At 37.2% G+C, this 26,106-nt stretch overlaps 1 protein-coding gene across 2 annotated transcripts in view; it reads left to right on the forward strand.

Moving 5' to 3' along the window:
* LOC145984002 (E3 ubiquitin-protein ligase SIAH1A-like) overlaps positions 1 to 26,106 on the forward strand; it is a 50,774-nt gene that overhangs the window by 12,107 nt on the left and 12,561 nt on the right. For both annotated transcript variants that reach the window (XM_083117293.1, XM_083117294.1), the window contains exons 2-4: positions 5,259 to 5,411; positions 12,205 to 12,453; positions 24,887 to 25,126. In XM_083117293.1, coding sequence (XP_082973419.1) covers positions 12,216 to 12,453; positions 24,887 to 25,126 — 478 coding nt within the window. In that variant the 5' untranslated portion in view covers positions 5,259 to 5,411; positions 12,205 to 12,215. The remainder of the gene's footprint in view (positions 1 to 5,258; positions 5,412 to 12,204; positions 12,454 to 24,886; positions 25,127 to 26,106) is intronic.

Genomic DNA, 26,106 nt, shown 5'->3' on the forward strand with positions numbered 1-26,106 from the left:
CGCGATGGACAATATTTTTCTTAAGGTATTTATGTATTTTGTGTTTGAACTACAGCTTCAATGTGTGCGTAACAACCGCACAAATTAATTCCTAGACCAAATACCACAACATGAAATTTTAACTATGTTTGCCTAACCTAACCACACATCAATGGTTCGTGGGGCTAGCGTCAATGGGTCGCAATTATTTTGCAATTTCTAGAAATTTCCGACAAATTTTAACTTCAGATTCGTCATTAGCAGGCCTCAATTAGTAAATATGCCAAATATGAAGAAAATCGGAGAGGAAATGGCTTTTTCCAAAGCAAAACTAACGGAAAAATTGAGATTACTTCCTTGAAGAGACACCATCTACCTCACATGAACAACTGACGAACTGAAGGTCTCACTTATCGGACAACACTATCAACCTTCTTATGTACTGAACGCAATGTAATGAGTTGCGAATGTCACTTGTTCACATGAGTAAACATGGCTTCTTCGTTGTTTATGTATCGACAATCACCGTGGTAATTCACAACACTATTTTACAACTTCTACACGTTAATTTAAACTTTCTACACATGACCACCAAATGTTAACTGCAGATACGTCATCAGGACTCCATAATTAGAATTTATAACAAAATTATGCCTTTTTTTGGTATTGTAAAATCACAACCTTCTACAAGTTATTTTGAAAGTTCCACATGAGAGCGCCAAATTTTAACTGCAGATTCGTGATTAGGAGCCCTAAATTAGTCAGTATACGAAATATGGATGAAATTGGAGAAGGGTCCGGTATTGTAAAATCATAACCTCTATTGGTATTACCCGATAAGGCATATCAGTAAAATTGCCGATAATTTTACTGATCCGGTATATCTATAAATAACTTATTATTTAGTGCAAAATTTTGCCATTTTGTTATAATTTTTATAAATATTCACCATGCCATGCTTTTTAGAAAAGTAAATGTCTAAATATTACAACTCAGCCGATACCACCATTTGCAGATACCAAAGCCATGACTGATTCCTACCGATACTGATACTTGTATAATTCCAGTATAGAATAATAAAGTCTCGTTACCGAGTCATACTAACATACACTAGCATACAACCTAGCTAGGAATTTATCTAGATATATAATTTGGGGAGCCAGTCCAAGCCAAATGTCTGAAATATATTAATATTACATTTTTCTATAGTTTCTCTATTTAATATGTTAGGTCGATTTGTAATAATATGTAAATTAATTAATTAGTACTGATGCGTATGGAGTATTGTTGTATGTAAACACAGACTACGACACTGAGGAAACACAATGTTAATACATATTTTGTTCTTTGTTTCTAGACTAAAAAATATTGTTATTACATAAAATCAGAGATAAAACAGCAAATATTCATTATCTAGCTTAGGTGTAGTTAAGACTGCTAAAATTTATGTAACAGCAACTGTCCTGGCAAGGAAATTAATGTCAAAAGAGTAAAAAATTCAATATTTATTGAATAACAAAAATAATGATGCTACGACCATTTGATGAAAAGTAAAGTTCGTGATAAATATTTTATGTACATTATTGTAATTAGTGGTTTACATAAATCTGTAGAGGGGCCTCCCTGATGGTGTAGTGGTAACGCCATCACCTTGTAATAAATAAATCCCAGGTAGGATACTCAGTGGAGGCACATAGTGGTTCAGATCCCACCTTGACGTTTGTGTTGTTCATACTATCCTCTATTCTCAGATTTCCAGCTTTTAAATTTTAGCCAGATAGTCACGTAAATTCAAACTGTCTTCAATTTCATGTTTTGTCATTTTTGTTTATAGGTTATTTATAATGTCACAAGGTATCTTATAATGACTCAACATTTATAAAATTGTTAATTTTGTTTCTATATTTTCCATTGTTTGGTTTTTGAGTCATATCAATTGTGGCAAATCCAAAATAATCTTTGTTCCAGCATTAAGAACAGAATTTTGAAAATTGACTGTAGTTTAAATCTCCTCCTACATAGTCATTATATACATGTTTAAGATTAGTGTGGTCCTGATGAAACAGACAAACTAGATTTGTATTATCATGAAGTAACTGTTTGGGAATATTAGAATAAGTCTGAGCCAGATAAAAATGCAATCAAAAGAGATCACTTCAGTGGATTGTAATCAGAAGACGTTTATTGCGAAGTGTAATGCTGCATATATTTTGAGATCCATTTTTGTCTTACATTTTTTAAAATGTCCTGTTAGCACCGGAAAAAGAAAATGCTTTGGTTTGTTGTTAGTTTTAGGTGTGTGTAGGCAAAAATACTTGCTCATTAATCAATGTAGGCATACTCTTTCTGTATTTTCTCCATTTGCGTCCACAAAATCTATCTCTCGCCATTTGTCATATAGATAGCTGGAATCGCAAGTTGCAATTAACCTCCTACGAGCTACTGATAGACGGTTTGGTGATCCCTGCCCTAGAACATTGGTGTGTGGTGTCATTTTTGGTTGGGGAAGCAGACCCCGAAAAATTATGAAAACCAAGAATTCATTGCTTCGATATGGTTATACTAAAATAATGAGCACTCTACCTGATATTGTTTCTTAACGTCTCTAGTACTTTAAGATTGTCTTCAATCTCCAAGTATTTGAAGGGGAAAGATGAATGTCATGACACAGTTGTTCATTTATTCAAACTTCATTTGGTCTGTTGTCAAACGTATTTAATGCAACAGGCGAATGCAAATGACTGAAACAATTTTCACACATTGCAATATTCACAAATCCACTTTGGCACCATGTAGATCTTTCCATAGCGGGTTCGATACCCGGTGGAGGCACAAGTGGTTCGGATCCCACTTTAAACTGTAGGTCCAGTCCCAATTAGCCTTACTGTGCATAAAGTGGACTTAAAACAGCAACTCAAACCAAGATCTTTCCATAGAAAAGTAGTAAACAATGTCAACACTAAAGTTTCTGAAGCTTTCAGTTTCCACATAACTCAAACTTCTCGTAGTTTGAAAGTTGGTTGCATTTGAAGCCCTTCTTTGCTAGTACAATTCGAGAATATCCAGAGTTGGGCGTATACTTAACCCTTTCATGCTGGTAGACGAAATATTTGTCACACATGGAAATCCCCCAAGGACGGGGCTCATTTTAAGCAAAATGTAACATGTTAGAAAATGATTTGTTAAAAATATAGTAATAACATGAAACCTGCAAATGAGGGCTCGTTTTATTCAGAATTACCAAGCCTTTCATTCTGTAAGGTAAGTATGTCGATGTGTAGCTATATTCAGAAGCAACGGACAGAGAAATTTCCAAATTTTGTCTTTTTGAATATTTTTTTTCAAAATTTGGCTAGCTCCCGTCCGCTAGCGCCCATCGATCTGGGCAAACCGCCACTAGTTGAGGATTGCCCCAACTTATATAAAAGATTCAGTGTGTTTTTTTAATTCGGTTTCCTGTTTATTAAACTTTTATTAATAAAACATTTGTTTGATGAAATATTCGTCATCCGTCCTTGAGTTACTTCTGACATCTATAGGCCCCGCCCCGAAAGGGTTAACACTTCAGATTTCTCAAAACAAACACAAACACACACACACAGAGAGAGAGAAAGAGAGGTGTGTGTGCAAAACTAATATAAATTCACATGCCGGAAAACAGTAACCTCACAAAGTGCTTGTAGAAAACGTGACTGCAGCCAGCGAGTGTTACCAACTCTATTGGCGGATATGTCTATGGACGTGATAGATGTCTTAATAGACCGTACTCTCTAGAATGTTTATCTTCTCATATAATATGTCATACGTATGTCAGCAATCATATTTTTGTGTTTCTCCTGTGCTTTGAAACTTTATAATTTATTTTAAAATATTAAAATTATAACTCCATTTGTTGATATGCTACAACGCTGGCAGTATACATTATACATGGACACTTATTCGTACAGTTCGCAACACTGAGGACATCAGCAGACTTCACCGATGGCACTGTGGCTTTATTTCGGCCCTTACCGATTGGAAAATGAAGTTTCCATCCATGTAAACTAGTCTCCCATTGGCTGATTCAAAGTCGCCTGTTTCTCTTGGGGATTCTTGCTGGCGTTGACTACAGGCTGGCCAGGGTGATGTGTCGCAGGCAGATGTTTTGTTAACACACCACGAGATGGTGTGGATGGCCCCATATTGGAAAAGGACGAACCTTGCAGGCTTGCAGGTTGATTCTGTTGAGGTAACAGGGCAATAATGAAAAACTTAAAGTTAGAGAAATAATTTTGTAACCGTAATGCTGTGGGCTACCACTGCTGGCCTGTACTGGAGTGCACTCGCATGCCCTAGAGTGTATATTGCCATTAACACAGAGAATGCAGTTTTGAACTCTTTTCCTCAAACACTGCATACAAATCTAAATAATTAAATAATGAGTTACAATGAATATATATATTAGTAATAATGCTTTGAAGTGAACTGTTAATTTTCAGAAATAATTTTGTTGGTCGTACCAAATATATAAGCAGGAGTAGAAAAATACATGGTTCCTGGTCACCATGGCACCTTAATTTTCAAAACTTTGGCAGAGTGGTTAGCACATCGTGCTATGATGCCAGGGGTCCCGGGATTGAATCCCGGCCTGGGCATGGATGTTTGTGAGTGTCCATTGATCAATTTCATCATATCATGACTCATCCTCATCTTTGCAAATTTGCCAAAAGTGGCACAAAAACGAAGTAAAATAAAGCAAATCATTCAAAGGCCTAATATTTTTTTTTTAAGAAATGAAGAATTTGCTTATGGAAATTCCCATTACTTTAAAAAAAGCAACAAGTATGTGTTTTTTAATGTTTGTGTGTTTTCTGTATCATTTATTCAGAATAATGAATATGCCATTATAAATTGTTGCACTGTCTCTAGCGGAATTTTAAAATCCGTACCAATGTGGTAGTTGGCCACATATTAGAATGCATAGTAACATGCTGTTTCGAGTTGAGCCTTCTTTGGGAAGGCCACTCTGGTGCAAGAATTAATTACTTTTAATCCAATCTTTTTCTTTATTGATAAATAAATTAAATGTTTGAAGGTCACATTTCGAAATGTGTAGCATCATCTTGTTTGGATTCATGGATTTCTTAGCCTGTATTTACAAAAAAGAAGTTGCTGGCTCCTGAGAAAAGGAGCTGGTGCCTGAATTCCTTTGTTTTTTCTACCCCTGATTATAAGTAATGTTATGTGTATAACTTTAAATACATTTAGGGCTTAACTGATTTTTTTTTTATTTATTACAGATGAATTATTTTCGTCTCAATGGTATCATTCCGATGGAATCAGCTTTTGCACTCTCAGGTTGAAGGGGCCTACTCAGTACATTTTGTTATGTAAAAGAGTATTTATTCAAAAGTGAGAGAAGATACGTCTGTGGTAATGTGCAGTATTTGAAAGTAGGTGTTGCCCCAAACCTGCCAGTTTGATTTCATATTATGGGTTTGCATGGTGTTTTGTAGTGCTTGGTTTCATCACAAATTACTGCTTTGTTTGGTTTTCCATGTCTTTTTTTATTTCCAGTTGTACTCAAGTTCATTAAGTTTTACTTTTTTTGTTTGATTTTGTCTGTGAATTGCATGATTGTTGTCTTTTGTGTGCCTGTATTATTTCTTTTTATTTGGTTTTTGTATGATGATTCTAATTTATTTCTTGAAAGTGAGTGTTTATTGTTTCTTGTACTTTAATGGTGTAGTGTTTGCACATGTATTGATATTTCTAATAATTGAAGGGCTCGGGAGTAAAACATGGTAAGTAACATTTTGGTCATTATTGGTCATTGGTCATTGGAGTTAACAAAGTAAAATGAGCCATCCTTCGAATTTTTGAGTGTAATTGTCATGTCATGCAATTTGCATTGTCCTCAGTAAAGCCTTCTAGAATTAGTAAACACAACACAAAAACAATTTATCTACAGGATAGCTTCTAATAACCTTTTTTCTTAATAAACTCAAAAATGACCAAAATGTCAGTTACCACCCAAGCCCTTCAATTAATAAATGAAAAGAAAATTTGCATGAAATGTATTTGTAGTTTCATATTTACTAATACACTAAACATTTATGATAGGAATTAGAACTATTGCTATATCTGGACTACCACAGTATTTATTTCAATATTGATTTATTAAAAGTGACAGAAATGTATTGGAAAGAGCATAATCTGCAGTGTATATTTTCTTCCCTTGTCATTGTTATTTCATGTATTTGTATCTCATCCAAACTTCCCTTGATTTATTTTCACAGGCTTAACTATAAGTTTACTATAGTAATATTACTTTCATTGCTCCTGTTCCATTCTATTGTTGCCGGCCCCCATGACTGAATGGTTAGCACATTGTGCTATGATGCCAGGGGTCCTGGGTTTGAATCCCGGTGTGGGTGTTTGTGAGTGTCCATCAATTTCATCATATCATCACTCATACCCATCTTCTTGACAAATGAGCCAAAAGTGGTACAAAATGCCAAGTAAAAAATTAAGCAAATCAAACCAAACCCAGCCTCCACGATAGCATAATCAACAGGTCCCGTTGTTGATTTTCAGTGCCAGGATCCCCACATTGGGGGGGGGGGAGGAGGGATAATGACACTGACCATGCCATCAAAAACTTTATTTGGGGGGGTCCTGAAAATAATATAAAATGCAATATGTATATTTTTCTAAAATACGAGGGTTGGGGCAAAAGTCATTGCAACTATTTTTTTTCTTGTAGATACCAGCCCGGTTTAAAAATGCAACATATACAGATGAAAGGACGAGGGGGGAACTACATGTGGGGACAGTTGAAACACGCGAACATTGTGCCTCACATATTTATTACGATAGTGTACAGGACAATACTGGTTTGATCGTGCAAAATTAATTACATACCTGTTCTACAGTTGACAGAACAAAACTGGGGCTAAAGGCCCTCAAAGTAGTCACCTGCCATGTGCACCACACGCTGCCAACGATGTGGGAGACTCTGAATACCATCTGCGTCACCATTGGCCGCACCATGTGTGAATCGGGTCATCTGTTGTTGCACAGCATCGGCAATGTCCTCTCCTGTCGCAAACCGCCTTCCACGTAGTGGTTCCTTAACCTTGCGTATGAGATGAAGTCACAGGGCGAAATGTTAGGAGATTACGGCGGGTGCTCCAATTCTTCCCATCCCCAGCGTTGCAGTTGCCGCCGTACACACTCTGCTTTATGTGGTCTAGCGTTGTCGTGCAGGATGATTGCACTGTCCAGAAGGTCCGGACGTTTCTCCCGAACGCCACGTCGCAAGGTTAAGGAACCACTACGTGGAAGGTGCTTTGCGATACGAGAGGACATTGCCGAATCTGTGCAACAACAGATGACCCGATTCACACATGGTGCGGCCAATGGTGACGCAGATGGTATTCAGAGTCTCCCACATCGTTGGCAGCGTGTGGTGCACATGGCAGGTGACTACTTTGAGGGCCTTTAGCCCCAGTTTTGTTCTGTCAACTGTAGAACAGGTATGTAATTAATTTTGCACGATCAAACCAGTATTGTCCTGTACACTATCGTAATAAATATGTGAGGCACAATGTTCGCGTGTTTCAACTGTCCCCACATGTAGTTCCCCCCTCGTCCTTTCATCTGTATATGTCGCATTTGCCCCAACCCTCGTATATGTAAAAGAAGTTTACTCCTTGGCTGCAATATGTGCTATGAGGCAAGGGTAAGAGGGAATCAGATATTTCCTTAGTACTTTCATTTACTTTAAGTGGTTCCAAGTCAGTTTTTCTACTAGGTGCGCCATATTTAATCTGTTAGATGAAATGTTCAGTAAAGCTAAATAAAACGTTACTTTCAGTAATAGGATAGTAATACACATGCTGTCATAATTAAATATTTTGTAGGGATCATGACACGATCTGGGGGATGAAAACAATTTGTTGTTTTCAAGTCATCTATCTTAACAAGGGACAATAGTGGTAACCCTGCCACTCGTCCCTCGAAGTTACATTAGAGCAATCATTTGCTGTGTTGGATTGCATACATACTAGGGATGGCCAAACGGATCTGGATACAAAAGTTCCCAATCTGGATCCGGATCTGAAAATCCGGATCAGAGAGTTTCGTATCTCAATCCATTATAATATTACCACACCTTAAAACGTATTATGATTTTCAATTACAAAGAAATGTTTCATTAGTTAGTCCTACAAAATTTTTTTCAAGTGTTGTTCCTAAAATACTTTGCTATGCATCGGCTAACACACTCGTGCACAAAAATAATTTTACTTGTTTAACATAAAATGTCAGAGGTGATTTTGTAAATGCCATTGAAACGAATATGTATTCATTCGAATGTATTGGAAATGGAAACACACATAAATGTGAGACTTCATTCCAGGATGAAACCTTTAACACATTTAACAAGATAGAAATGTTATACAAAAATTAATCAATTGTTCTACAGTTACAGTTTTAAATATTGAAATAAAACATAATATATGCAGTGTTATATAATTACAAAGTGTAAGACTAACAAGGGAGGTTATCTAAGTGTCCTCCTCCGATTTCCATGAAACTTGGCAGATGTATAGAAGGGGGCCCAAAGGAAGAAATACCTGTTTTGTTTGTTTCGGCTAAAAAACTGTTCTAGGTGGCAACCCCCCCCCCCCTCAAATGTCAAGATGAGGACAAAGTGAAGTCGGGATCTGACCCCTATGTCCCTCTCCGATTTCCATGAAACTTGGCAGGTCTATAGAGGGGCCTAAAAGAAGAAATAAGTGTTTTTTGTTTCAGCTAGAAAACTGTTTTAGGGGCAAAACCCCCTTCAAATGTCAAGATGAGGACAAATTGAAGTGGGGATCTGACCCCTGTGTCCCCCTCCGATTTCCATGAACATAAAATTCCGGATTCACGAGGATCCAGATCTGGCCATCCCTAATACATACAGGTTAGATTTTAAGTGCTTATAGGACGGAAACTAGGTTTTTTTTAGGTAATGTTTACAAGGGAAAGTAACTTGTTTTTATGATATCTACCAGCACCCAACTGTTGTTGAAGTTGTTTTGTGACACCCTGTATATAAATATTTAAGCACGTGTTATGTATGAATACACCACAATATATTTTTTTGGTAGTTCATGATTAACTATTCATTAATAACCTTTATTCATAGGAAGAAACACAGTTAGTTAAGAATTTTAGACTTCTGCATTTGCTGTTTACCTACTATGATGCAGGTTGTAGTGTGATACGTTATTGCTTTTGTTGCTTGCCATCGTGATTATTGTTACTTGTTAACATGTCTCTTTGCTCATTTTCTACAATCTAAAGCTAAGACTAGGCTCATGAATAATGTTACTTTCATTCTGATTTGTGCAACCAGTTGTGTGTTAAATAAACCCACACTGTGGCCATGCAGTCTTAAGGTGTCAGGCTTTGAGCTCAGGCTACTGGACACGTGCAGGTTTGAGCCTCCTGGGGGGACATGTAACAACTTTTCTCCTGTGATTTTGTCCTGTGTATGGGACCGGTGGCTACCTACCATCGTGAGGAAAAAGGAGAGCTGGGAATGAGTAGCGTAACCTGGGCACGGAAACGTACAACGACGACTGGAGGCTCGTCGTGCTGACCACATGTCACTCCGTAACTGGTTGGATGATATCCCACCTCGACAGGTGGGAGTGAGGCCAGCAGTTGGTAGGTAGGCCCTGGCTCTCACAGGTTGTTGCACCATGGGTTATTATTATTGTTTGTATTTGTGTGGTCAATCCCTGAAAAGGGAGGCTCAAAATTTTGGTGTAGACAAAGAACTGTGAGAAGAACTGGAGATCTAGTTGGATAAAGACGAGTGAGTGCCAGTCAATATTGCCAGATAAGACACTTGCCAGACCTTGACCTGTTGCATCATGTAGTTTAGTTTTTTTTTTTTTTTAATGCATCTAACACTTCATAATGAAATTGGATACATTATGGAATAAAGTGGAGGTGCATATCAACAGAAGTTATAAAGAATGAACACAAAAATTGTGATGACAAGGGCTCAGATGATACCGATGCCGATACTCATACAGATTGCCACCGATACTGATGCCGATACTTGAAAACTGTAATAATTAAAGTTGTATCTAGAGTAGAGCTGAGTCGATACCCACTGATACTTGTATAATTCCAGTACAAAATAAGAAAGGCTAGTTACCGAGTCATACTAACTTGTCACATCACTAGGCACTTATCTAGAAATATAATTTGGGGAGCCAGTCAGAGTCAAGTGTCTCAGAAATATAATAATAAAAGTGTTTCTATTTAATACGTTGATATAATTATTGGTCGATTCGTAATAATATGTAAATTAATTAATTAGTACTTAATTTCTCCGATGCGTATGGAGTATTGATGTATGTAACCACAGACTAAGAAACGGAGGAAAGAACAGTAATACCTATTTTGTTCTTTATTTCTTGACTAAAAAATATTGTTCTTACATAAATAGTAAAAAGACGCTATAAAATCATAGATAAAACAGCAAATATTCATCATCTAGCTTACATATAGTTAAGACCACTAAAATTTGTGTAAAAACAACTGTCCTGGCAAGGAAATTAATGTCAAAGAAGTAAAAAAAATTGAATATTTATTGAATAACATAAGGAATGATGGAACGTCAATTAGATGAAAAGTAAAGTTCCTGATAAATATTTTATGTACATTATTGTAAGTAGTGGTGTACATAAATCTTCAGAGGGGCCTCTCCGATGATGTTGCCATCGCCTTGTAATCAATAGATTGCGGGTTCGATACTCAGTGGAGGCACATAGTGGTTTGGGTCCCACTTTAAAATGTAGGCCCAGTCCCGATTAGCTTATCTTCCTTAGTACTGCCATTCAAAGCTGTATGTTCCCAATCCAATCTCGGCGAAAATAATTGATTGATTGATTTGCTTTATTTTACTTCGCTTTTTGTGCCACTTTTGGCTAATTTCCGGAGAAGAGGATGAATGATGATGTGATGAAATTTATGAATGGACACTCACAAACATCCATCCCCAGTCCGGGATTCGAACCCGGAACCCCTGGCATTGTAGCGCGATGTGCTAACCACTTCACCACGGGGGCCGGCTTTCAGCGGAAATAAATAACCCCCATTGGTCGATACCGGCAGTCACACAAAAGACAGAAGTGAAGAGGATAAGTATCAATTGCTGATTCCCCTTCCCGCTTGAACGTAGATAAAACAAAGCTAATTTCACAGTGACCTTCATCCCTCTTTCTAAGAACTCTGCAACTACCTGATTTGGCATTAGTGCGGCGGGGGGTTAAAAACATCCACAGCGTTAACTAAATAGCTACATGCCTTCATGGTCATGTTTGGGTTCAGCTTTCTCTTGCCCATGCCTTTGATCTTGCCATCTGCTTGCCAGGAGGGTGGGGTTTATGATCCAGTGTTTGTAGGAAAATCTATGGAACTTCCTGTGCTGGTCTCTCAACCTGTCACAAGGAAGGGTGAACGAACTTTTAGAAAGGACAAATGTGGAGATGATCTGTTGCCTTTGCCCACTCTTCTAGCCACTGAAAATCATTGGTATCGGTAAAAGAAAATCAACCGATACTCACCGATGCTGATATCAGCCGATAACGATACATCAGTATCGGCTCAGCCCTAATCTAGAGATATCTGTTTGGTGGTTATGCTTAAAAATATTGATCAATATTAGTGTGTAAGTATTCTTCTCCAATTATATGCATCAATTTACCAAGAAATTTGCTTTAGAATATTCAAGAATTACACCAGAATGTTAAATAGATGTTTTGCAATCACAAAATCCAGTTTTTCATACAAATTTGGTGCAAAATAAAAATTAACTATGAATTTTGCATAATTTCCAGGATAATTAGACCCACAAAAGACCAAAATGCCACAAGAGTATCAGCAGGTATCAGTAAATGAATTCCAACCAATATTTTCCAATACAGATACCACTGGTATCGGCCCATACATTGGCATTGGCGTTTGTTCAGCCCTAGTGACAACAATAAGATGGTTCATGTGGACATTATTGAAGGTTTTCTTACGGTATTAGGATGTGTTCAGAAAATTTGATGTAATTATGACTTATGTATATTTAATTAAGTTGTGTGAGAATTAAATATTACATTGCAGGTAGTGCATTAGTTATTGTGTCTAGTTCACTCTTTTATGTATAACTCATATATTACAATTTTTCAGTCCACAAAATAATGAGCAATCCAATGCCTCTTGGAACCACAAAGAGACGAGGTCTGCCAGCATCAGCTACTGCTTCTAGCACTAGCACCCATCCAACCCCCGTCTCGGCTGATTTAGCAAGTTTATTTGAATGCCCAGTGTGCTTTGATTATGTGCTTCCACCTATTCTTCAGTGCCAAAGTGGCCATCTTGTCTGTTCAAGCTGTAGACCAAAGCTGACATGCTGCCCAACATGCAGGGGACCTCTAGGTATGTTCTTTTGAATTCACAATACTGTGTGTTAACAGTATAAGGATACAATTTTTTCTTTCACAGGTTTCTTATTTGCATTCTTATGTTCATAATTTCATTATGATCAATACCAACCCTTACTATCTCAGAGAAGTCATGATGAAACATATTACATTCAAAGTTTTTTACAACATTCCATCTGTAGGTTGTCCTTCCTTGCTAATAAACTTCCATCTCCCCAAATGTCATTCTTCATTGGGAACTGTTGATCAAAAATCTGTTTTCCAAACATTTTTTTTTCTCAACTTCAGAAATCTATCCACACTACCACCCACATCCGATCCCAACCTACAGAAATATTATCGAAGGGTGTACAAATGTCTTAAAGTTAACACAAATTAGGTAAGATAATAATGTGCATACCTTGTTGCATTTTATTTTTCCTTTGCATTATTTACCAACAAAATGGTCAATGACTTTGCCTGCATGTGGCATTAGACATTACCTTTTTTCAGCCTTGAATATACCTATTTGAAGTAGCCTTTTTAATACTCTAAACTGTACAAAATGTATGGATCTAAACACAGTATGTCAGCTTTCTTAATACCTGATTATCGTGTAACATTTATCTACAATTATCTGTAAATTGTTTGATAAAAATGCAATACTTTCACAATATCAGATTGTTCCATTCACTATGTTTTCCTAAATCCTATTTCACACCATCTGCCTTCTCAAATGACTACCAACCCTATGCATTCCACAGAACTCTTGTGTATTTCTGGATGTTAATTCTCATAACATAACCTGCTGACCACAGTATGTTAACTAGGAATTCCTTCAATTCCAGGATGTGTATAGGAATTATGGAAAGTTAAGTGGTTTCATTTATTTTTATAATGAAAAATTCCATGTATTGGTTGTCTACAAAACTGTATGCAGAATGGAATTACAGTAAAAGGCTGTGACACATGAGGCTGAAGTGACGAAGAGTGATAGCATCCTCGCCTTGTAATCAATGAGTCCCGGGTTTGATACCCTGTGGAGGCACATAGTGGTTCGGATCCCACTTTAAACTGTAGGTCCAGTCCCGATTAGCCTTTCTGTGCATAAAGTGGACTTAAAACAACAATTCAATTCAATCAATGAAGTGATGAAGATGATCATCTATCCTAAATTCAGAATTAAAATAAGTTTTTCAATTGAGAATAGCTGTTAATGTTGTATTCAGACATTGAGTTTTGACAAAAATCAAACTTTGAAAATACGTTTTTATGAAATATTTGCAAAATGTAGGGGAAAGATTCAAACAATCGTTTTCAGGTTACCAGCCAATTTAATTTGACATTAGCATCCAATGTTTTCACTACATGCATTGCTCTCACCATAAGAGAATGAGAGCAATGTAACAGTTGGTCTGAAAAGTTCGTAGGCTAACATAGTAAAAAAAAATTTTTTGACAAAATTCGATTTTATTATTCAATATAGTTGCCTTTGAGGGTGATACAACGATTATAGCGGTCATACAATTTTTCGATGCCATTTTTATAGTACGATTTCTCTTTAGCCTCAAAATAGGCCTCAGTTTCGGTGATTACCTCTTCATCAGTGCTAAATTTCTTTCCAGCGAGCATTCTTTTAAGGTCTGCAAACAGGAAAAAGTCACTGGGGGCCAGATCTGGAGAATATGGTGGATGGGGAAGCAATTCGTAGTCTAATTCATATAATTTTGCCATCGTTTTCATTGATTTGTGACATTGTCATTCTGCATTGTCTTGATGAAACAGCACTTTTTTCTTCTTCAAATGGGGCCGTTTTTTCATGATTTCATCCTTTAAACGCTCCAACAACGCTATGTAATAATCTCAGCTATCTCGATCAACTTCACTTTACGATCATTTAAAATTATTTTGTGGACTTTTTTGATATTTTCTTCAGTAACAGCCTCTTTGGGGCATCCACTGCGTGCATCGTCTTCGATGCTCATTTCGCCTCGTTTAAATTTAGCAAACCACTTCTCAATGGTTGATTTTCCTGGTGCAGAGTCCGAATAATGTTTATCAAGCCAAGCCTTGGCTTCAACAGTATTTTTTTTTGCCAAAAAGCAATGCTTTATTAACACACGAAATTCTTTTTTATCCATTTTTTCACAATAACAAAAGCTGCTTCACTCACAATGCTATATCTCACGAACTAATTATCCGGCAGCTGTGAAATTTATACACGTATCTTTTGAAGGTTAGTACTAAGTAAAAATCACATGGATTTAATTCTAGTAACGCCATCTATGAGTCAGCCTACGAACTTTTCAGCCCAACTGTTATGTGGTCAATATGTTGAGTGTTGTTGCTGAATTAACCTGGCTGGTAACTGGAGAATACTTGTTCAAATCATTTTGCCAGGAAAGCTACAATTCCCACTTAGGAGAAGGAATTATTTGCAACCAATGTGGTATTTGAAAAATTTCCCAGTGGAAAAGTGGGAGGGTATTCTAGTAACTTTTTTCAAAACAGCAGGACACAACCCCCAAAGATTTTCTTATTACTTATGCATTAACTGCACATATGCCATAACATTACATCACACACACTGCTGAATAAACACTGTATTAACCTGTACAGTTAGGAGAAAATTGCCATTTAAACACATCATTAAATTTCTATAATTTATATTAATTTTGGCAGACAAGCAAAAAGGTCAGCAGGCAATACCTGAGGCTAGATTGTTTTTGGAATGGGATGTTAGTTGTAGGAATGTCTTCCCCCTTTTTTCCCATCAATTATTTCCTAACAACTGCAATTTTCTTTGGACTCCACTGGATTGCATAGCTCCTTCCTATCTTTTCTTGCCCACCCTCAGTGACCCTGTTTATACTGAGAAAGCATATACAGAGTGATTCAAAATGAATGGTGCAACTTTATACAGTTATTATGACGTTACTATTTATGATAGAAAATGAGACAAGGCACCAATATAAGGAACTCTGGAAGTTTTACTCGCATGACTCGCATTATAGAGATTCAACATGGGAACCACGTGTAATGCGGGAAAGGTCCAAACGATAATCAAGTACTTGCTATGCACGAGACAGCAAGTTGTTGTCAATGGTTTCGAAGGCACTAACAATTCGCAGTTGTAACTTTGGCAAATCTTTCGGAAGGGTGAAACATATGCATTACTACCAAAATGCATGCGGAAAATGTCTTTGCACTATTGTGATTGAATCAGTTCATGATAGCATCATCATACAATATGCCTTCTACTGGTCATTAGTCATTTTGCGACACTGGTGATCCTGGTGAAGCTTCGGCTAAGCAGAATAAGCCTGCTAAGTGGGAATAAAATTTCCAGAGTTTTTCTTTATATTGATGCCGTGTCTGATTTTCTATCACAAATAGTAACATCGTAATAACTGTGTAAAGTTGCACCATTCATTTTGAATTACCCTCTATAACTTTGGCATAATTTGTGTTGGTGAGCACAGTTGACGTTTTTTGAAGGAAAGCTGAATATATTTTTGTGACCATCATGATAAATCTGCCAACCTTTTCATGCAACTTGAACAATTCCATATCTAATTGAGGACAAGTAAGTACCTTCCGATTGTTTTGGGTTACTATTCCTGATATCACAGATTAACATTAGCACATTAAATATACAGTGGAACCTCATTTTTGCTTTTTTTCTTGTCAGGAAGATGAAAAATGTCTTTAAATGCAGGAAAATAATAAAATCTTGGAAAACTTCCATAACATGTTGCTTCATTTTAACTATGAGGATTAAATATGTATATATAATGTGAAATAAATCTAAAATTGGGTTTCCACTTTATATGTATGTCTTGTTCAAATGTGCCTCTTTATCTGAACAGGAGTGTACCTTGAGTGGTATAAAATTGCTGTTTGTTACATTGTACAGAATGTTTTAATTTTAAGAAAATTTTATTTGTAGATTCTGAAAATTATTTTTTTTCGGCTGAATATTATTCAGCTCTAATTTTATACCTCTCATAGTAAGTGCATTTCAATAATTTCTAAAGAAAACTCTTCCAGCAGATGTTTGTAAGTAGATGTGGATATTGAATCATGCAAACTTATTCACAGTATTATTGTGTTAAGCTCCTAAGAGATTGAGTTTGACACCATTGTGGTTTTTTTTCTGAAGGGTAGTGAAATTAATCACAAAGTATTCAAAAATGAACTGTGTGTAAGCTCGTGAGAATTGAATATACAGTATTTGGTCATACAAGCTCGATTTTACATTTTATTCCACGATTGACATATTTTGTCTGTAGAAATGGTATTACCAATTTAATTGTTCTAAAAATATGTACAACTCACATTTACATGTATATGTTGGTACATCATTTGAAACTATTACTTGCTCCTTCCAATCTTAATCATTTCTATGGAAGAACTGCAAAGTACGTATTTAGGTAAAAGATAGACACTGAATGTTACTAGATTCTTTGCTGCATTACGTGCTGCTTTAAATGTTCTAACCTTTCTGAATTCTTAATATAACTTCCTATGTGTAGAAAAACTACTTTTCCAGTTTAGTGTGTGTATGCTTCATGTGTGTAGCTTTGATGTATGCATATTTGAGATGAAATTCTTTCTTTTCCATGCCCAGAATTCAAACTCCATATTTTTCATTTGAACAAATTGTCAAAGATTTAAAACAATTTATCAAAAAGTGGAAGGCTCAGGGTTTTGAATTCTGGGTGTGGCTGAACTTCTTCATATAGACCATATGAGTAAAAGGAAAGTAGGTACATCACTGAATACCTGTTTTCACTATGTAACCTAGTTTGAGACAAAGAAAATTGTTTTATAGGTGTATGGTACAATATTAATTTTGTTGATTTTTTCAGAATTGTATAGGTAGTACACTTAAGTCATGAGTGCTTGCAAGGGGGAGGGGGGTGGATAGAGGGGCCACTTGTCCCTTCTGATGTTTGTGGTAAAAATTCATGTAATTTGAATGGTGAAATTGTAGTGATCTTTTATTACAAAGAATATTTAGCTGTAAGCTAAAGCAATTAACTGCCATATCAAACAAAATAGTGAGAGAATGTTTTCACCAGACATTAGACTCATGCTGACTGCTATAACTAGGTCTGTGCAGGATGGGATTGGGAAGGAAAATTTTTATAACCCTGACATTTGGGACAGACAAAATTCAATGGGAAATTTGTTCGGGTTGTGAAATTTTAGTAAAAATATCTAATTCTACACACTATTTCCCCCTCAGGTGACTGTTTATGTACTTCTTGAATAAAAACTGTTAATTTCAAGAAATTTCAGATGATATAGTGCCAAGAATTAATCACTTTCAAACATGATCCTTTGGAATTTCTCGACTGCCTGAAAGTCTGAAAATCATTTCCTGAAGTCAGAATTTGACCCTGACAATTCACACAATGTCCATTTTGGATTTTTTTTTTTTGGTACACTTCGGTGCATAAAAACATGGATCAGAAGTACCATGAAGAAGAGCAGATTAAATGGCTTCTGTTTGATTGAAAAAGTACAAAAAACAAATAACTATTCAACAACAAAGTGATAGATGTTTATAGAAAGAAAGAAAGGCAAATCCAGTTTCTATTTAAATGGCAGACTCGGTTAAGTCTGAACTTGTCAACAACACCAAAGTATTTTCAATTCAGTTTTGTGATTTGTAAAATAATAATAGTAACGATAATAGTGATAATATAAAATATAAAATTCTATGATTGATGGGCAGAGAAAATCCTGCGGGCTCTTGCACTAAATGATTCCCCCAACCAAACTATATGAAGATGTAGTAGGTAGCTTAAAATTGTCGAGGGGTGCCCTTTTCTGAAAGCACCCAATGTCAACCTCTCTTACACATAGTACACCCTTAAATCCTTCCACATAAAACACCCTGAAATGCATTGTTGCAGACTAATGAGGCTCTGGAATCTGGACTCTCAACCAGTGTAATCCTCAGGAGGACTTGTTTTCTGTCCAGATGTGTTTGTGATTATCCTTTCATAAATTCCATCTTATCACTATTGGTTGTGAGCAAAATTGGAAAAACTTTGTAATTGTTAAGAACAAACTTTAAACTACTTCTCTACATAGTCTCAATGTTCATTTAAGCATTTGTCATAATGTGTGACGAGTTTTTGTAACCCAGCTTCATATTCCTCTGCTGCCAGTCCATTGAGAAAAGTAGTCACCCCTTCTTTCAGTTCCTCATCGCTATGAAGTGTAAGGAAGCTAGGGACCCACCTTGCACAAATTTTCCCATACTTCAGATGATCCTTGACAATTTCATAAAGAAATGTTCGTGAAACATCAGTGAACTGTTCACTGATTTCATCCAGTGTGACGTGCCGATCATCCTTGATGAATTCGTCAACTGCACTCAGCAGTTCATCCGTAATGACAGATGGGTGCCCGGAATGTTCATCGTCATAAACGTTCTCCCTCCCAGAGTTAAAGTTTCGACACCAGCGCCAAACAGACAACTCATCAATAACGTTGTCTCCATAAACTTCCTATAATTGACGGTGAATATCACATGGTCGCACATTCCTGCCATTGAGAAATCTGATCACAGCCCTACTTCACAAACGGCAGCATTTTCAATTCTTTTGAACATTGTAAACACTCACAGAAACAATAACTACAATGACAGCGCTACTAAACTTTGCACACATACTGAGCAGACAGTCAACTGAAGTTGTTTGACCTTGAGCGGCACCTATTCACGTCACTAGCACTCCACACAGCACCAGCAGGTACTACTTTCCGGATGGCCCTCGTATATTAATGTTCTATGCCTCAAAATTGATGCATGAAATCCTGTCCAGGACTTAGATTAAACCATGAAATGGTCCACAAGAGTGAGAAAAAAATACTAAAATTATCATTTTCAGCTCACAATTAAGCCATACAATATTTTGTTTAACCAGTATTAATGCAAATAATGGCTTGATCAAACTACTAAATGTAACATTCTGTGTCTGATTAATGAAATGATTAAGGGTGCACACAAATATCCACTCCTTAGGATTCCAACTCAGGAACCCCTATAACGTTATTCAAATTCAAATTCAAATTTTCTTTATTAAAGGGCGAGGTTCAGCCTGTGGCTGTTCTCCCACCTAACCCCGTTTGACATTTACCTAGTGTACATAAACAAAATCATAAAGAAGAGAAGAAAATACAATAAAAAATGGTTACAAGGAAAGAACAAAGATGAGATTTAAAAAAAAAAAATCAAGACAACACGTAAAAAAAAAAAGAGAGAGAAAAAACACATTCACGCACACACACACACATTAAAACACACATACTAAACATTTCTGAGCAGGACATTCACGCACGGATGTTGAGATTGATGTACATGATTATGGTAGTTTTGTGAGATACGATAGAACAACGCATACCTAAATATTACAATATAGTTGTAGATTTGTCAAGGATTGGATTGGATTGGCGAGGCTCGTATGTAATCTAAACTGTATTGTGTAGTGTTACTCGTGGGAGCTTGAACAGAGATATTGTTCATCTAACAGAAAATTCTTTAGGTTATTCTTAAATTTGTTAGGACTGGGGAGGGAGGTAATGGAGGGCGGAAGTTCATTCCATGTTTTTGCCGCTGAAAGTGTAAAAGACGATTTGAAAATTTCCAGTGAGTGTTTGAAGAGTTCAAGTTTCGCTATTCCTCTTGTTTTGTAGTTGTGTATTTCCCTTCTGGTTTTTAGTTTCTCGAATAAATTTTCGGGAATTTTTTTGTGCAAAAGATTCTGTATAAAGCAACAGAAATGAAGTCTGCGACGTCTGTTCATGTTTAGCATTTTGTTCTCGTTCAGGGTTGGAAGAATATGATCGAATTTTTTAATGTTATATACGAAGCGTAAACACGAATTTTGAACTTTTTGAATTTTGACTTTATTTCGAACAGACAAGTTTGCACCGTATACTATATCACAGTAGTCTAGAAGAGGGAGAATCAGTGTTTGCACAAGTTTCATTTTAATATTTGTATTTAAGTATTCATTAAATTTATAGAGGGATCTTAGTGCTGCGTAGGCTTTCTTAGTTTGCTCTTGAACATGAAGATCCCAGTTCAAGTGTTCGTCTAACATAACTCCTAAATTCTTTATACTTTTTGAATGTGGAATTTCGGATGTCTCTATTTTGACGCGTGGATTATTCGGGTTTATCATTGCGAGGCTATTCTTGGAACCCATGACGGTGAAAACAGACTTTTGAGGATTTATTTTCAGACCATTTGCATTACACCAGGTATTGATGGCTGCCAAATCTTTGTTAAGTAATGCTATTGCATAATCTGGTGATTTTGGTTGAAATGGGATTTGAATTTGGGTGTCATCTGCATAAAAGTGTACGGTACTATGCTCTATGTTGGTTTCTAAATCTGCTGTGAAGATTGTATATAGGAGAGGAGCTAGAATTGATCCTTGCGGAACGCCAGTTTCTAGCGGAAGCGTGTTCGAGAGAGAGGGCGTGGCAGTTTTTAGGAACACGTTCTGTTGCCTGTTTGTCAAGTACGATCTGAACCATTTGAGTGCGGGGTGTGAAAAATTATAATATTTCAACTTGCTTAAGAGTAGGTCGTGATGAACCTTGTCAAAAGCCTTTGTCAGATCCAGTGAAACCAGAGCAACTGTCATACCCTTGTCCATTGAGCGAAATATATCATCCGTGACTTTTAGCAACGCCGTCGCCGTGCTGTGAGCAGGGCGGAAGCCCGATTGGCATTTCGGAAGGAGATTGAGGCTGTTCACATGATTTCTGACTTGATTGTAAACAATTTTTTCGGTGATCTTGGAAAGGGTGGGTAGTAGACTTATAGGACGAAGATCGTTTAAGGACGATGTTGCTTTTTTCTTAGGTAGAGGGATCACGCGCGCTGTTTTCCAGCTGATTGGATATTGTCCAGTCCGAAAGGAGAAATTTATTATATGTGTCAGGTGACTTAAGATAAACGGAAGTGATAGTTTGAGCATTTTTATTGTTATTCCATCATTGCCAGAGGCATTGGATCGTATATTATTTACTGCTTTAATTGTGTCATATTCACTGATTTCTTTAAGATGAAATTGTTGTGCACTTTCATTAAATATTTTGGAGTTAGAAAAATTACTGGTTTTATTTAAGGCTGATTTCGAGCAGTCGGCCTCACGACAAATGTTTGAAAAATGTTCGTTTATTTTATCTACGTCTCGTATATCAGAGGGTATTTCATTATTAGTAGTTTTACTATACACTCCCCACGCCTTGAGTTTGCTCCACAGGTCTTTGTTGTTTTCATTAGATCGTAGGTGATAGTTAAAGAATGCTTTTTTCTCTTGTCGTTGCACCGTAGTTGTAAAGTTTCTTAGTTCCTTGTAATGTTCCCAGTTGTTGTTTGTCTTTTCGCGTTTATATTTTAATAAAGCTCTGTCGCGGAGTTCCATGAGTAATTTCGTGTTTTCGGATATCCACGGAACACTTTTATGCTTAACCGGTTTAGTGTGGAGAGGTGCATGCTTGTCAAAAAGGTGGATAATATTGGTAGATGTATACTGTACCTTATCTTCGATGTTGTCGTAGCTGTTAATTTGTGCCCAATCAATTTTTGCAGCATCATCATCAAATTTCTCCTTATTGAAATTTGAGAAATTACGGTATGTGACATAATGTTTTTCTCTTTTCGGTTTTTCAATGGCAAGGGTGACACTTACCATGCAGTGATCTGAGTTTCCGATAGGTACGGTTACATTTGATGAACGTACAATGGCAGGGTCGTCTGTTATTACGACATCCAGGAGTGATTCGCTATTTTCCGTTATTCTAGTTGGTTTATTGATAATTTGCGTAAGGCCGACAGAATTAAGAATTGATCGAAAGTATTTTGTCTCTGGTTTGTGTGGCGAAAGAAAGTCTACGTTTGTATCTCCTAAAATAATCAATTTGTCAACATGCGGGAAAACTTCAGAGATTGCGGTTTCTAAACGTGATAATTTTGTGTAGGATATATTGGGTGCTTTGTATATCCCGATTATTCCCAGGGTTGTGTTTCGAATCTTTATCGCTACGTTTATAATTTCAACTTCATCGTTATTTTCATAATTGGTGGATGTTGAAAGGACCTTGACATTTAAGTCTTCGCCATGATATAAGTTAATACCACCTCCACCCTTCGTAGTCCTGTCTTTTTTGATGGCCGTGTAACCAGGGATAGGGAAAGAGGCCGTGGGCGCTTCTTCAGAGGACCAGCTCTCGGTGATTAGGAGGAAGTCGGGAGGGCACTCGCGTGTGATTGTTATTAGTTCCTCTAATTTTGTCCGCGACAGAGACCTGACGTTAGCCTGTGCGAGGGTGAGGAGGGGTGGTTGGTCTTTCCCTGAAAGGCGATGACCAGGGGGGAGGGAACCGTTTCTTGCGGTTTCGTCACGTGATGTCGTTGACATGGAAGGCATTTTTGCAGAGAGGAACGGACAGGGGTACCATTTGTTGAGATTGGGACCAGGATGGGTAACTGTTTTTATCAAGGCAGTCGGGTGTTTTTCTTTTTAAAAACGACATAAAAACATTGAATACTATTTGGTGTTTTAAAAATAGATCACGCTGGAGGGATGAAAAGAAGAGAGTGTACGAGTACTTACATGCTGTCTCCTTGTAAAAACTAGCCTCGCCAAACCTCACACAGTTAGAAGTTAACATCTTCACATTTTTAAGCACTTTCTTACATGTAACTTCACTAAACACAAACACAAACACACACACACACACACAAAACACACAAAAGTACACAATAATAAAATACCAAATGAGATAATATGAATTTTTCCAGTAACTGGGGAGTGATAAATTGTGAGTTAATTTCTGGATGGAGTTCATGAGGTACACACACACGCACAAGTGTTCACACGTTCGTTTCTTGTTTTTCAGTTACACGCATCATCATTCCCGCCTACATTTGAGAGCGTTTAGGTCCCTTTCGGTTTCAATGAATTTCTTTCCTTCCTCGGTCACCACGACGACTTTCCCATCAATTGTGTAGCAATTGAAGTTCCCGTGTCTTGCCTCGGCTTCCTGGAGCAGTTTCTGGCGTTTCGGTGTAAGCGATTCTGTGATCAGATATTGGCTTCCCTTGAGATTCCTCTTGGATCGCCACACAGCGTCCCGGTGCTTGTAGGACACGAACTTGATGATTAGAGGCCTGTGCCCCTGCCTGACGACGTCCGCCGCCGTTCTCTTCGTTCGAGGAGCTCCAAGACGGTGGCAGCGACTCACGAAATCTTCCGGGACGTTGACGTGAAGTTTGCTGGAAAATATTTTGAGGGCGACCTCGGTTGGATTTTCCTGCGGGGTTTCCGGGACTCCGTGGAGTAACAGGCAATTTCTCCGGCTGTATTGATGGAGCTTATCCAGGGCGTCTTCTTGGTCAGTGATTTGACGTTTGACACTTTCCATATCTTCACGAAAGACTGCTAGCTCCCCTTTCATGATTTGTATATCTTGAAGTACATCCTGGAGAGCAGATGGGTTATTGATAGAGACTGTGTTGGGTTGCCTGGTGGATCCTAGGGCCGCTTCTACCTTTTCTTCGATTTTCTGGAGCTTGGCTTCGAGGGTGCTGAAACGTTGGTTCAGCTGCTTGTTGGACATTGCTGACTGGTGGGTTGGTAGCACTGTCGGAGGGTCTACTTAGAGCGTGTCTGTTACGTATTGTTTGATTCAGATTTGACCCTGTCGTTGATGTTGGTGTCCTGATAGTCTTGCAGGCAATGTATCTAATGTATGCGAGTGTAGGAGAATCCTTTATCCGCGTGGTAGTGCTTTGTGTTAGCGTAAACGGGCGATGTAGCAGGAGTCGGTTTCAGACGTGTCTGGTGCTAAGTCCTGGGTTCAAATGTGCAAGTCCCTTCATCACTTCATTAATAATCCACTTGTCCTTATTATTGTGATTAGCCCTCAGATAAAAAGAATGTTAAATATATAAAAAGTGGAGAAACCAATCAACCAATTCCCTCCCCCATTCATTTCCATGGCAAGATAAATAGAAATTGTAGTGAGAATATTTTTAAAAATCACTTAGTGTATTAATGTAAAACTCTTCATTTTGTCTGGTTAGTACAGTGGAACCTCGATTTTACATTTTTCAGGGACCATGCTGAAAAATCTTAAAATGTGGGGAAAAGTTTATAACATTTTGCTACATTGGAACCATCAAGATTTAATGTGGGAAAATGTAAAATCAGGGAATGTAACATCAGGGTTCTACGTATTTTCTTCATTGAAAAAGAGATATCCACCATTCTAGCTCTCATTTCTTAGCAAGTAACACACATCAGACAGATCAAAGTGTTTTATATTTCACAGCCTGGCTGCATTTAAGATTTAAAATTTTATCTTCTCCTTTAGCAAGGGTGTGGATATATTCTCTACTTTCTCCATTTCTCTAGGAAACATTCGCAACCTGGCAATGGAGAAGGTTGCAAGTACTGTTATGTTTCCATGTAAATACTCCACCTCTGGTTGCTCAATATCCCTGCTACACACTGAAAAGGCTGAACATGAGGAGACCTGCGAGTACAGGCCGTACTCGTGCCCATGCCCCGGTGCATCCTGTAAGTGGCAAGGGTCACTGGAACAAGTCATGCCCCATTTGATGATGAGCCACAAGTCAATCACTACGCTTCAAGGTTAGCTGGTTAATTTATTTGCTATTTTTGATTATCGTAAAATATTGCATGACTTGAAAATTTTATCACAACCCAGAAAGTAGGGATATAATGCTTATTAGTGTTTACTTTTTTCAGTTAAGAATTATTACTTTTCTATCTGTATATTGTTCATAAGAAAAAATTGATGATAATTTTAGTCTGAGTATTTGATTTTGGGATATTATTGTTTGTTTTAATGAATTTAAAAGTGTTATTATTCATAATGTACTTCATGGTTTTGTTCAGTTAATTTATAAACTAGCAGATTTTTCATTGGCAAAACTAGTTACATGCATCAATTAATTAATTAATCATCCAGATTCCTCATGGAATGTTTACCAATTAATATTGGATTGGCTATCAGTATTAGTTAAAAATTCATATTGTTCCATCGCCAGTTAAGGTAAGGTAAAGTTCCCCATACATATAGCACCATGCCATGAAGGCATATTTAGGGAATGTGGGGGTAGGTCCACATTATCGGTCTCTGCCATTTTGGAACACCTGCACACAAAAGGGATGGATAATCCCAGGTTCTTGAGGAGAGGTTGAAAGCTGCATACAGAAACTATCTCTTCCCTATGGCTGTCTCTGGATAGATTTCTTCAAATTATCCAAATGAAAGGTTCGAAATTTTGAATTACATGTGAATTTTTAACATTGGTTTCAATAGTAATTTCAATGGGAATAAACTTCTACTAAAATTTTCCAAGATTGAATTAAAAAGATTCCACTGTCTATGTAAATATGTGTGTGTGTACTTACTTACTCCTTGGCTAGAGCCTTGGCTTCCTTCACGATCTTCACCCATTCTTCTCTATATGCTCTCCTCCTCCAGTTTCTAACTTTCAGCTCCTTCAAATCCCTCTCTACGTCCTCCAACCATCTCAGTCTAGGTCTTCGTACTTTTCTCCTTCCTCCAGGTCTACCATCCAACACTCGTTTTAACAATGTCTTCA

This window comes from Lepisma saccharinum, chromosome 2 (genome assembly GCF_977018435.1).
Source record: "Lepisma saccharinum chromosome 2, izLepSacc3.1, whole genome shotgun sequence".
Taxonomy (NCBI): domain Eukaryota; kingdom Metazoa; phylum Arthropoda; class Insecta; order Zygentoma; family Lepismatidae; genus Lepisma; species Lepisma saccharinum.